At 40.5% G+C, this 13565-nt stretch overlaps 1 protein-coding gene across 3 annotated transcripts in view; it reads right to left on the reverse strand.

Annotated features, from left to right (window-relative positions):
• The window catches only part of LOC123878043 (ALK tyrosine kinase receptor), a 35696-nt gene that overhangs the window by 6644 nt on the left and 15487 nt on the right, over positions 1 to 13565 (reverse strand). For 2 of the 3 annotated variants that reach the window (XR_006798731.1, XM_045925063.1), the window contains exons 11-24: positions 13259 to 13406; positions 12311 to 12457; positions 11754 to 11913; positions 10789 to 10968; positions 10161 to 10306; positions 8831 to 8942; positions 7864 to 7980; positions 6999 to 7212; positions 5951 to 6166; positions 4996 to 5178; positions 4212 to 4406; positions 3252 to 3370; positions 2869 to 2975; positions 2426 to 2512 (exon numbers count right to left, since the gene is read on the reverse strand). Coding sequence is in view for 2 of the 3 variants with exons in the window: in XM_045925063.1 (XP_045781019.1) it covers positions 2426 to 2512; positions 2869 to 2975; positions 3252 to 3370; positions 4212 to 4406; positions 4996 to 5178; positions 5951 to 6166; positions 6999 to 7212; positions 7864 to 7980; positions 8831 to 8942; positions 10161 to 10306; positions 10789 to 10968; positions 11754 to 11913; positions 12311 to 12457; positions 13259 to 13406 (2131 nt within the window). In the remaining variant the exon portion in view is untranslated. The remainder of the gene's footprint in view (positions 1 to 2425; positions 2513 to 2868; positions 2976 to 3251; positions 3371 to 4211; positions 4407 to 4995; positions 5179 to 5950; positions 6167 to 6998; positions 7213 to 7863; positions 7981 to 8830; positions 8943 to 10160; positions 10307 to 10788; positions 10969 to 11753; positions 11914 to 12310; positions 12458 to 13258; positions 13407 to 13565) is intronic. The other variant, XM_045925064.1, reaches the window with a different exon arrangement.

Consider the following 13565-nt stretch of genomic DNA (forward strand, 5'->3'; position numbering starts at 1 on the left):
CACACATCTTTGAATTACACAAAATGGTTAAAGATTCTTCATGAAAAAATATTAATTTATGTTCTTAATCTTTACTCATTGCCTATTCATTATTTCTGATTTGGATTTATTCGAAAAAAAAATATTATGATACACAAAACGAATATAATTACCTAATTATCTACTTTAAAACAACTCTACATATTTACTATACATTTTATAAAGTGCAGTAATATAAAGATTGTTTTTTTTTTTTTTTTTTGTAAATTAATATTACAAAATTTTCGGGAAAACTTAATTAAATACCGGCAACCCTATCTTGCACTTTTTAATTTTGTTTCCCAGTATAGCGTTTTAATACGCATTTCTGCGCTGAATATATTTTTGAAACATAGATTACAGACTAAACTAGCTAACATTTTGTCTATAATTTAGACCGTGGATGTGTTTTACGCATGTTAAAATCTCCCTGAGTCTATTCCACTTCAGGTCTAAGCGTGCATTAAATAGGTTTGGGATTTTGTAAAAAAAAGACACTTATGCTCCGATATAAAAAAAATAGCATTTTTTTCTGACTTCTAAGTGAATCAAACTATGAAAAAATTATTACTATTTTTACAAAACCCCGTTCTAAGGATAGAGGTAAAAAAATAAAGAAAATACAGGTAAAGATTCCCGCTATAGCTACTAGGCAAGTAAACACTCAATTTTTGGAAGTGTTTCGGAAAAAAAGAGATTCTTTGTAATGTAGACCCATAACACCTGAGTTTTATAAGAAGCGTGAATGAATGATTGATGAAAAAAAATATTAATTCCAAATTACGATGAATGAAAAAATCCATGCAATATTACTTTGAAAAATGTTTTTTTTTTTAACATTTCAATGAATCTCTTTCTAGACTACCTACAGGGGCTTTCTAATTCTCTACGCGACTTTCATTCCGGGAGAGGGGGGAAAGTTAGAAAAAAATATAAAAAATAAATAAAAAAATGGTATAATATGATCATGCGGCACTCGCAAGCACGGTTTGTAAAAACCACGGGTTCACTAACACCGAAATTTAAATTTAGAAAAAAAGGTTTTTTTTAAATATAAATAAAAGTAATCCAGTTACTTGCTTCTAGTAGCCAGAGCGAAAACATTTGGAAAAAGAAAAAAAAACAGTTATAAATTAGCACACTTTTAAATGTCATTTTTATTCTTGAATCTGTTGATACAATATTATAATTACTATAAAATAAAGGGATAATTTCTTTTTGTATAGATATTTCATGTAAAGGTGTTGATCAATAAAATATAGGCCAAATATTGATAGTAATATAGTCTCACTATAGAAATTTTAATTAAATATGATTAAAGATATACTGTCGTAATATTTTGACTGTAATAATGTCCAGTAATTCTAACTATAAATATTTTTTCCAAAACTAAATAATTTACAACATAAGTCGTTAGTTATTTATGATTCTTCGAAACTTTTAGAACTTTCTTCCAACGTTCAGATTACTTCCAAGACCGCATGCCAAACAGAATAGCTGTTTTAAGGCCGCCATTTTTCATCAAAATTTTTAGATTTTCAGAAACTTTTCATTTGAAAACTTTGAATGAAATACTTATAAAAAATTATATATATCAATAGCTCATTTTGGGTCTAAATTCTTTCATGAAATATTAAACACGATAGTGTGCAATTTTCTCAATTGAAAAAAAATATCCGAAAAATATCTTCATTTTTTTTAGTCATGATGATTAAATATCGATATTACTACATTTTAGAAATAGTATTAATTTAATTTTTTGATGTCATGGCGGCTAACATTGCTTTATATTATGGCCACCTTTTCCTGAGTACTCTCTTGTCTCTACAACCTGCGATGCGAATACAGGTTGCTCCAAAATTGAACATAATTCTAAATATAATTTTCTTTATACAACGACCTTATACCTATATTATTTAGTTGTAGGTATATTGTATAATGTATAATCCATACTAATATTATAAATGCGAAAGTGTGTCTGTCTGTCTGTCTGTCTGTCTGTCTGCTACGTTTTCACGGCCCAACCGCTGAACCGATTTTAATGAAATTTGGTACAGACTTGGGATACATCCCGGGGAAGGACATAGGCTACTTTTTATCTCGGAAAATAAAAGAGTTCCTACGGGATTAAAAAAACCGAAATCCACGCAGGCGAAGCCGCGCGCATCCTCTAGTTATGAATAAATAAATATGAATATTGTTGTAGTTTTTAAGTATGGGTTGCCTGGAAGAGATCACTATAGTGATAAAGGTCGCCCTTTGTTTTTAATCCTGTATTTTATTCCTTGTGCAATAAAGATGTTTAAATAAATAAATATAAATAAATAATCGATATATTTTACTGACCAACACCATAATAGTGATATTATTACTGTAGAAGGGGTTGTAGGTATGTGGTATGACTTACCTGCGGACCGTTGGGCTCAGTGAAGGATTCCAGTGGAACGAGCAATGATCGCAGCATGGGTAGCTGCGCGTTTGTTATCTCTGGGTCCTATTAATTAAATTAAAATTGTAAAAACAAATCAAATTAAAAAAGTAACCTATTTGTGTTTTATTCTTATATCCATACTAATATTATAAATGCGAAAGTGTGTCTGTTTGTCTGTCTGCTAGCTTTTCACGGCCCAGAAGTTTAACCGATTTTGATGAAAGGTACTATGTTAGCTCACACCATACGGAAGGACATACGCTACTTTTTATCCCGAAAAATCAAAGAGTTCCCACGGGATTCTTAAAGACCCATTCGTTGAACCGATTTATAGGACAGTGGTAGCTTGCATCCCAAAAAAGCAAAGAGTCCCCACGGGATTTTACTACATTTAAAAGTACGGGGGTAATGATACTTTCCTGCACGAATCTCGTGAGTCTGTCGAACATTTGCGCGAAGGAAGGCCGCTCGGACGGCGCGGGGTTCCAACATTCGCACATCAGCCGGTACACCTCACCGGGACAGCCTGTATATGAATTCACTATTGAAATGATCGTCGAACAAGATAAAGTTAAACAGCACTAAAACCCAGACTACTACCCGCGAACTGCCGATGGATAGCAATAGTACCTAGTAAAATTGTTTTTGTTTAGTAGTAAAAGTTGTTTTTTTTTTTTTTAAATTAAAATAAAGTTTTTTCCAACCCTGACAGCTATTTTTAAGTAAAAAAAAATCTTCGATTCGATCTGTCTAAAACGAGGACATAGTGCCTAGATTTCTATTTCCTAGGTCTAGATCTTACCATGAGGCCGTTCCAATCTGCCACCTCCAGAGACCATTTGCATGACTTCCCTGTTGGCGCACCCTGTATATGGCATTATGCCTAGAGAGAAAACCTCCCATAGCAATACACCATAAGACCTGCAACCAAATATTAATAATGTGTAATTTCTTTATTGACTACAGGCAAACGCTTGACCACAATCACACCTGATGGACTTTCCATGATGTGGTCTAAGAAGGGACGCATTTGCCAAGAAGATGCCTATTCACTCTTGTTTTAAAGATACCCGGAAAGATACCCGGATTATTATTGGTAGGAAACACAGATCGCGGTATTCCAATCCTTATGAGGAATGATGACACAAAACATTTCGTGCGTCTAGATCGAATGTCGACGACATTAAGGATGGAAACTCGCCCGACGTCTTGAGTTTCGGTGGTAAAATGATGAAGGGGGGATAAGATCGAAAGGTTCCTTTGCACACTCTCCGAAATGAATCCTATAAAACACCGCTAAGCCGGCGACCTTACGGCGGTGATCGAGACTTTGAAGCTTCGCCAACAAAGAAGAGTCTTCGCCTATGAATCTCCTAGCTCGACGATTAACGGCATCCAGAGACGCTAGTTGGTATTTAGCCATCATAGAGGTGACTGCAGTACTCAATGTACGACCTAACTTGTGCTTTTCCGGTGCGAGGACATCATTTTGCCCACCACTCGCTAAACCGATAATTTCAAATTATTATCAACTAGATGATGCCCGCGACTTCGTTTGCGTGGATTTAGGTTTTTTCAAAATCCCATGGGAACTTTTGATCTTCTGGGATAAAAAGTAGCCTATGTATTAATCCATGGTATAATCTATCTCCATTCCAAACAGCCAAATCCATCCAGTAGTTTTTGCGTGAAGGAGAACAAACATACATACACACAAACTTTCGCCTTTATGATATTAGTGGGAAGTGGGATATCCCCTCACCAGACGTCAGTCTTGACAGTGAAGATGCCGTCGATGTAGGCCTCGGGCGGCATCCACTTGATGGGCAGCATGGCCTTGCCGCCCTTCTTGTAGTAGTCGGAGCGGTAGATGTCACGCGCCATGCCGAAGTCGGCGATCTTCACCACTCGCCCCGGTCCGCGCGACGTGAGCAGGCAGTTGCGAGCTGCGATATCCCTGGGGAGAAAAAACTGGTCAAGCGCAAGTTGAAAGAAAGAAAGAAAGAAAGAAAAAATGTTTATTTTTTAAAGCTGTGCCACAAATTACCAGTTGTACCTACGGGTTAGGTTATCCCGGCGCCTCTAATACTTGAGCATTAAAGTCAAAATACCTCAAACAGAAGAAGCGCCGGAATAAACTGTGTCATTTAGACAACTGTGTGTAGTCGGACTCGCACATGAAAGGTTCCGTACCGTCGTAAAAGATATTTTAACATTGTAACACTGCAAGTTAATTACAACAGCGCCATCTATATGTGATTTAGTAAATAAATTTTTTCGTGAATGCATTTTAATTTTTTTGTGTGTGATGTAACCACAAATTCACAGTTTTCGGTTTTCTTCCTTTACTAGTGTTATAAGACCTACCTACCTGCCGCATTTCATGATTCTAGGTCAACGGGAAGTACCCTATATAGGCTTGACAGACATAACGGACAGACAAACAGACAACAAAGTGATCCTATTAGGGTTCTATTTTCCTTTTGAGGTATGGAACCTTAAAAAAGTGCAAACCATGTCAGAGATACTTACAAATAATAACTCACCTATGGACAAACCTTCTGGCCTCCAAATACTTGCATCCCTTACAGACATCAAGCGCGCAAAGCAGCAGGTCTTTCATAGTCAACGCACTAGCCCGCTCTGGTCTTGGTCGACTCTCGCGAAGGAAGTTCTTCAGGTCCCCGCCCGCCAGCAATTCCAAGACGATGAACCTAGACAGAATAATCCTGCTCATATTATAAGTGCAATACTTTGTTAAAGCACGCCGAATGGCTAACGAGTTTAAGGGAAAAAACCGGCCAAGTGTGAGCCACACTCGCGTATCGAGGGTTCCGTGCTCGGGTATTTTTTTCGACATTTTGCACGATAAATCAAAAACTATTATGCATAAAAAATAAACAAAAATCTGTCTTAAAATGTACAGGGAAAACCATTTTATATGATACCCCATTTGATATGGTTATCTTACTTTGAAAATTGAAAATACTAATTATTTGATCATGAACACATTTTAATTTTTTTTATGATATAACCACAAATTCTCGGTTTTCGGAATTTTTCCTTTACTTGTGCTATAAGACATACCTACCTGCCCTTCATGATTCTAGTTCAACGAGAATAAACCCTATATGTTTTCTTGACAGACACAACAGACTGACAGACAGACAGACAACAAAGTGATCTTATAAAGGTTCCGTTTTTCCTTTTGAGGTACGGAACCCTAAAAAAGAAGTCAGGCCAGGCTTCATATTAAAATATTGAAACCCCTTCATCTATACTAATATTATAAAGAGGAAACCTTTGTATTTTTGTATGTTTGTATTGAATAGGCTCAAAAACTACTGGACCGATTTCAAAATTTCTTTTACCATTACTTACAGGGATTCTTCCGAATCCGTATAGGCTATATTTTATCCCGGAAAATAGATAGGATTTTTCGTGGTAGTGTCCCTACCCGTGCGAAGCCGGGCGGGTCGCTAGTGATCTATATAAACTCACCTGGGATGTCTATCAAAGCAAACTCCAATCAAATGCACGATGTTGGGATGGTTGAACTTGGCCATGATAGCGGCTTCCATCAGGAAGTCAGACTCCGACTGCCCGGTTGACAGCTCCGGTAGGGTTTTAACAGCTACTGGCATCTCTACACTGTCGCCTGCTCTATGCCTATACAGGCCTTGATAGACTTCGCCGAAAGCCCCTTGGCCTAAAGCCCTAAAAAAAAAATTACTGGTGTTAGGCCAATCACTCGAAACTAGAATTATTCGAAGCTAGAATCTCGATCGATATATTAGACTACTAGACGATGCCCGCGACTTCGTCTGCATGGATTTAGGTTTTCATAAATCCTGTGGGAACTCTGCTTTTCCGGGATAAAAAGTTGCCTTTGCCAATTTCCGGGGCGCAAGCTACCTCTTCAACTTTCATGGAAATCGGCTAAACGAATGAGCATTTAAGAATTCCAAGAGAAATCTTTTATTATTCCGGTAAAAAGTAGGCTATGTATATATACATATCTCAATAATAAAATAAATAATCATTATGTGTGTATGTGTGTGTGTTTGTTACTCCTTCACGCAAAAACCACTGGACGGATTTGGCTGAAATTCGGAATGGAGATAGATAATAAATATCCTGGATTAGCACATAGGCTACTTTTCCGGGATAAAAAATAGCCCATGTCCGTCCTCGGGATGTAAGGTAACTCTGTACCAAATTTCATTAAAATCAGTTAAGCTGTTGGATCGTGAAAAGGTCGCAGACAGACAGACATACACACTTTCGCATTTAAAATATTCATCATCATCATCATCATCATCATCAGCCTGTGGACGTCCACTGTTGGACATAGGCCTTCCCTAAAGAGCGCCATCACACCCGGTCAGCCTACTTCATCCACTACGCTTGCTTATACTTGGTCTCCACTCAAGGACTTTCCGGCTCCGACGGTCATCGCCTCTACGACAGGCATGGCCTGCCCACTGCCACTTCAATTTGCTAATAGTTTGGGCTAAAATATTTGTATGGATGGATTATAGTAACTTACTTGACCAGCTTCAAACTCTCCCTGGCGACTTTGGGCAGCCCCCTAACATCCACCCCCTGGGGGAGGAAGCTCTCACTGCCGTAGTGGGGGTTGAACGCCATGCTCAGGGTATTGTCACCCCCCGGAGCATTCCTTAACCGATGCAGTTGCATTTCCTGCTGACGGTACTGCTTTTGCATGTGTTCTGCTTCTTTCTCCCGCTGGTATTTGTTATCTGTGAAAAAATTACCCTTTAAAGTTGCTTACAGATTGGCTTGATTTTTTAAGATCGCTATTGTAGCTCGATGTATCTACTGTGTTTTGACAATCAATAAGACCCGATTTCACCATTCACCGTACTGTTTGTAAATTTAACATCCTGTCAAACGGTTTAACAGACTGTTAATGGAAATGAGTGCCCTCACGTGCACTCAGGTATAGAAGACCGTGAGTCATTTCCATATTGAGTATAGCCGTAACAATCTATATTAAATAATCTGTCAGCTTCTTACTGATTTGCTCGATTTTATCGATCATTAATGTCTCATTGTGTCTCATATTAACGATGGATAAAATATATCAAGGACATCACGACACCTGTTGAACCTATGGGTAATGAGTGTTCGATTTTAACAAATTTTCACATAGTTATGTAACTATATCAAATTCGAAAAATTATAAGTATCAGAAACAAATCATCAAAAATATCAAACTTTGGACACTGAAAATAAATACGATAAGAAGTCCCTTGAGGCAAGGTTCCGAAGATACTGGCAGCGTTCCCCCTTTGAATGGCTAGATTAATTCTTTGTCCGAGGTAGCTGCCAGATTTAAATTTAATATCGGAAATATCAACGTCAAAGAATAAGTAGGTAATAATACTCACAGACGTGTAAGGAGACGAATAGTATAATGCCTACGCAGATGAAGACGATGACCGCGAGCACTATGCACATCACCATCCAGTTCTCGAACCAGGGCTCGTCTCCCGACGATGATGTAGCTGTGTGGACAAAAAAGCTTTTTTAAGCCCGCTTTTTCTATAAAATGAATATTTTGATGGCTTAACGCTGCAGTGCCTGAATTTAGACATATTGTGTGCTTCGAGAAATTAGATTTTATTGGAAGACTAGAGAGTGCCCGCGACTTCGTCCGCGTGGATTTAGGTATTTAAAGATCCCGTGGGAACTGTTTGATTTTTTGGGATAAAAAGTTACCTCGGCACCAAATTTTATACAAATCGGTAAAACGGATGGGTCTTTAGGAATCCCGTGGGAACTCTTTGATTTTCCTGTATAAAAAGTAGCCTATGACCATCCCTGGGATATAAGCTAACTCTACAAAGAATTTCGTCAGAATCGGTTAAACTGTTGAGCTGTGAAAAGCTAGCAGACAGACAGACAGGCAGACACACTTTCGCATTTATAATATTATATAGTATTTAATTGTATGGATTGAAGGGGGGATAAACAAAATATTCTTCAAAAGCCGTGGTACTTCCTCTGATGCTACAGAATACAGATGTTCATCACACTAATATTATAAAGGAGAAAGTTTGTATGTGTGTGTGTGTGTGTGTGTGTGTGTGTGTGTGTGTGTATGTTTGTTACTCCTTCACGCAAAAACTACTGGACGGATTGGGCTGAAATTTAGAATGGAGATAGATTATACCCTGGATTAGCACACAGGCTACTTTTTATCCCGGAAAATCAAAGAGTTCCCACGGGAATTTTAAAAAACCTACATCCACGCGAACGAAGTCGCGGGTATCAGCTAGTAACATATAAGGTGCCTCGCCTGCTCTATCTAGACCTTAAAAGAGATCTGGGACGATATTTTGGGTATATACTTACATATGCATTTAGTGGGATCGTTCTCATCCGTGATCCAATCCGAAGGGCAGTAACACTTCACGTCGCTCCGGAACTCGTTGACGGCGACGCAACGGTAGTTGCAGCCGCATTTCTGGAACAATCGGTTTGTTAAACAACTAACATTGATCCGCGATTTTGTGGGCGTAGCTTGTGTTAGTGAATATCCCACATGCACTTCAGTGAGTATAAAACTTGGTTACACGAACTAACACTTAAAGAGCATTCTCATCTATGGGCAAACGCAACTGACTGCAGGCAAGCCAAAGAGGCTTTCCCTAACATAGATATACGACAAACTAACAAACTACTCCGCCTGGACAAAGGTAAACTTAGGAAGGTGGTGGGACTCATAACAGGGCATAGCCCACTAAACAAACACCTTTTCGTTATAGGTGTTACCGACAGTCCTCTGTGCAGGGCCTGCATGGAGGTCGATGAAACACCGACGCACGTGCTCCTGGAGTGTGCAAGCGTGGCAGAACATCGAGAACGCCATCTGGGATCCCCAACCTCACTTCATGAAGCCCTCGGCAACCTGGGCGGTCTACTTGGCTTCTGGAGCGAGCTTGGATGGCTGGAGTGAAGACTTCGGCGGGGAGGGGCAACGCACGCACAACAGACGGAAACGTTTAAGTGCGGAAACCAGCCCAGAGAGAAGAAGAAGATCCCACATGCACTAAAGGGCATCTGAGACGGTCAAGCGGGTTAACGTCAAGCACCTTAATGCATATAGATTAAATATGATACACCTCATGTCCCCGACCTCCGATCAGGAAGCGGACGTCCTAACCACTGACTAGGCTATCACAGCGTATAGCACGCGAATTAATCTGGCCTCAAATAATCATCAGTCCAACGGGCTGGAGGTCGTCCTACACTGCGCTTACCGGTACGCGGTCTCCACTCCAGAATACGTCTGCCCCATCGTCTGCGATTCTAAAACTGATATGACCTGCCCATTGCCACTTCAGCTTCAGCTTGCTAATTCTTTGAGCTACGTCGGTCGCTTTTGTTCTTCTGTGAATTTCCTCGTTCCGGATTTTATCCCTGAGAGTGATATCCAACATAGCTCGCTCTATAGCGCGCTGAGCGACTTTTAGTTTGTGGACGAGGCCAACTGTCAGTGTCCACATTTCTGCTCCATACGTCATTACAGTAGGACACACTCATTAAAGACCGATGGCCTGAAGATGGTGGGGAGCGGGTGGATGAGGAAGGCGGACGATCGTGTTTTGTGGCGCGCCTTTGGAAAGGCCTATGTCCAGCAGTGGACGCAAACAGGTTGATTGATTGAAATAAATTCACTTACATGAATAGCAGGCACAATCAGAACTTCCCCCGGACCAGTTCTGGACGCCATGGTGACGTCACTGAACTCGTTGACTCCCCTGGTTACGTCCACGTACGACCATCCGCCGCCGCCGTGGAGACCTTCACCGTCGTGGGTGCTGCCACCTGGGGGAGGGGTGAGAAGAGATAAGTAAGGATAGTGAAGGAAATACCTCGAGAATAAATTTTGAGGTATCTTCTTCTTCTTCTTTTATCTTCCACGCTAGGGGTCGGCACAACATGTTTTGTTCTTCTACTCCCTTCTGTCCGTCAACGTATAATCCACCCCTTTCATTTGCATATCCTCTTTCACATGATCCATCCACCTTTTCTTTGGTTGTCCTCTCCTCTTTTTTCCATCCACATGCATATTTAACATTCTTCTAGTGATATGACTTTCTTCCTTCCGCATTATTTTACGAGAAATAACCATTAATAGAATAGAATATATTTTTATTCAAATAAACTTTTACAAGTAGTTTTGAATCGTCAAATGCATCTACCACTGGTTCGGAATGCCTTTCCTACCGAGAAGAACCAGCAAGAAACTTAGAGAGAGAAACTATCCAGTTAAGAAAACCCACCAGTGAGAGCGACGTAGTACTTACCAACCCATCCTCCTCCACCACCGCCTCGCAAGCAGCCCCCTCCCCCTCCCCCGAAGCCACCATGCGCGCCACCATTGCACGCCATGCCACCCACGCCACCTTCTCTTAAAGACTGCCCGCGGATCAGCTCGAAGCCTGGAGTTATTGGGCCTGGTCGTGAAATCCAACCGCCTCCAGCCCCTGAATGAATGAATGAATATAATTTTATTGTATACCACAAAATTAATACATTAAAAAACACATACAAAGCAAAACAAAGGGAGGTACAATTCGGCGGCCTTATCGCTACCTAGCGATCTCTTCCACACAACCAAAATGGTGCAAAGGACCTCAACATTGAATGAATGTGATAATTTTTTGTGCTGGTAAGCGACAAGCGTCATTGGGGATTTGTTGAAATCTTTCTTTTAATTCGTAGACTAGCTCTTGGCTGTTATCAAGTGATGATGCAGCCCAAGATGGAGCGCACTTGCTTGGAAGATGCCTATTTACTCTTGACTTAAATCTATGGCAAAACTGATGCCGGTAAGGCGTTCCATATCCAAACGGTTTGAATTAGAAACGAGGAAGCAAATCGCTTCGTAAGAGTCCATGGAATTTCGACTACGTAGGAGTGCAGACCTTGCGGACTGTGGTACGATAATAAATGAAGGCGGAATCAGATCAAAAATTATTGGGTACAATCCCTGTAGACTACTGATAGACGGGTAACTTTGCGTCAATGCAATGTTCCAAACTTTCACGTATGAAAAAATTAAGCCGAAAAAATTAACACAAAAAACTGGCGCTACTTAGGTGAAATTGGTACGTACAACGGGTGGATTGGCATAGGCATGCCATAGGATTTGTCTCTTTCTTTTCTTAGTTTGTACAACTGGTAATCTACTTACTTAATAAAATTCTAACTGAGATTTTGATCTAGAAGATCGTAGGAAATTTAAGCAAACTTTTGCATCAAAACTTACCAGAAGTACGTCCAGGCTGCCCATACATATATCCAGATTCAGGCGTAGTATTGGTTCTGCCTCGAGCGTGCTGAGAGCCATCGTCTCTGAACACCCCCACTGACAGACCACCCCCTCCACCGCCGACTAGCAGTGGTATTGTTTGTCCCTCTTTATCCACCTGGGGTGAAAGAGTGATTCTCTTTATGCCACAGTCATAATCGGTTCCGAATTTAACTATGATTTCCTAGCACGAAGTGAGCGATGGCAATTTCACCATTGAGTTTTCAGTCTAGATATGGGCACGTGAAGACTAGGGATACTTTCGCAATGGCTCGCTTTTTTTTTTAATAAAAGAATATTAGCCATGCCAATCATGACTACTCCCTTTTCCCCTCCAATTAAGCGTAAAGCTTGTGCCAGGAGTGGGTATATGACAATAGTGCAACGGATGGGGTTTGAACCATTGACCTTTTGAAATTCAGTCCGCTCCTCAACCGTTGAGCTATCGAGGCTCTAATATGTGTTCCCCATCGTAAATTGATAAGCTCTATTCTATAGGAAAACCACACACTTACCAAGAACACATAAGTGGCCCCTCCACCACCGCCTCCACCATCAGTAACTTGAGTGTTTCGCACTTCGTGTGTTTTGCTCGTGAACATTGGAGACGTCTCGTTCGACTCCCGGCGAGAGCACTCCTGACTCTCTTGGGCTGATAGAGTCTAGAAATAAGAAATGGATGCTCAGGTCGTTGCTAAATAAGCTAACAGAAAAGTGTAGATGTTGAGTTTCGTGCCAGCTATTCTTAGTGGAATCTTACTTAGTCTTAACATATCCATGTCCTTACGAGGTATAAAATCCATGAGTTGACATGCCTGAAATATTTTGTCAATTTTGATTTTTATTTATAAAACAGTCTATAGTGCACCCGGTTGACTATACTCTTCCTGAGCTAAAAAAGAAAGGATGAAAAACATTTATGTAACAACTTAGACCCAATTTACGTTATCTAAAGATATAACTTTACCCGTTCCAACCACCTGAGCATTTGAATTGGAATCCTCATATCGTCGTCTTAGAGTGAAAACCTCGGGAATGCATTTTTGCTCAAATTAATTTTATTGCGTTTCTAGGAAGAAAACCTCGCAACGCACATCCTGATCTGACTAATTTGTTCATTCGATACTCGTAACGCCATCTATGACATTAAATGAGAAACTCGTAAATACAGCGAGTCTGTCAGTTTGGCGTGAAAACCTTGGAACGAACGTTTCGTTTCATATTTAAAAATTGCTTACTTGAGTTTATCTTGCTGTTGCTGTATAATTTAGTGTTTTAATTAATAAAAAAACATAATAGATGCCATACGAAAATTTTACAGCACGCAGTTTTTTCTTCCTCCTGAAAAGTTTTTTTCACTCTAAGCCTCTATGCATATGCAGCACATTATAGAACCACATTGAGCCCAGCCCGCCCGACGGCCCCCCCCCCCCCCCCCCCCATTATCCTGATGAGCAACAAACCTTCTTGCAGGCTGCCGCTCCCTGCTGCCCCATCAGCATATAGAGCCGCTCGCCGCGATGCAGCTCGAACAGGCCTCGCGCCTGCGCGCCGTGCGACACGCCCGCCCACATCGAGCCCAGCCCGCCCGACGCCCCCGTTGCCATTATCCTAATCAAGAAAACGAATTTTTAAGTACCTAAAAGTGTGACTCATAGTTAAGATCTAAGATCTGGGGACCCACTGCTTTATTATTCAAAAAAAAACTCCTCACAGGTCTCACGCTGAATACGAGTTACGACTTACGATGCTGAGGAACAAAGCACGGTA

This window comes from Maniola jurtina, chromosome 25 (assembly GCF_905333055.1).
Source record: "Maniola jurtina chromosome 25, ilManJurt1.1, whole genome shotgun sequence".
NCBI lineage: Eukaryota > Metazoa > Arthropoda > Insecta > Lepidoptera > Nymphalidae > Maniola > Maniola jurtina.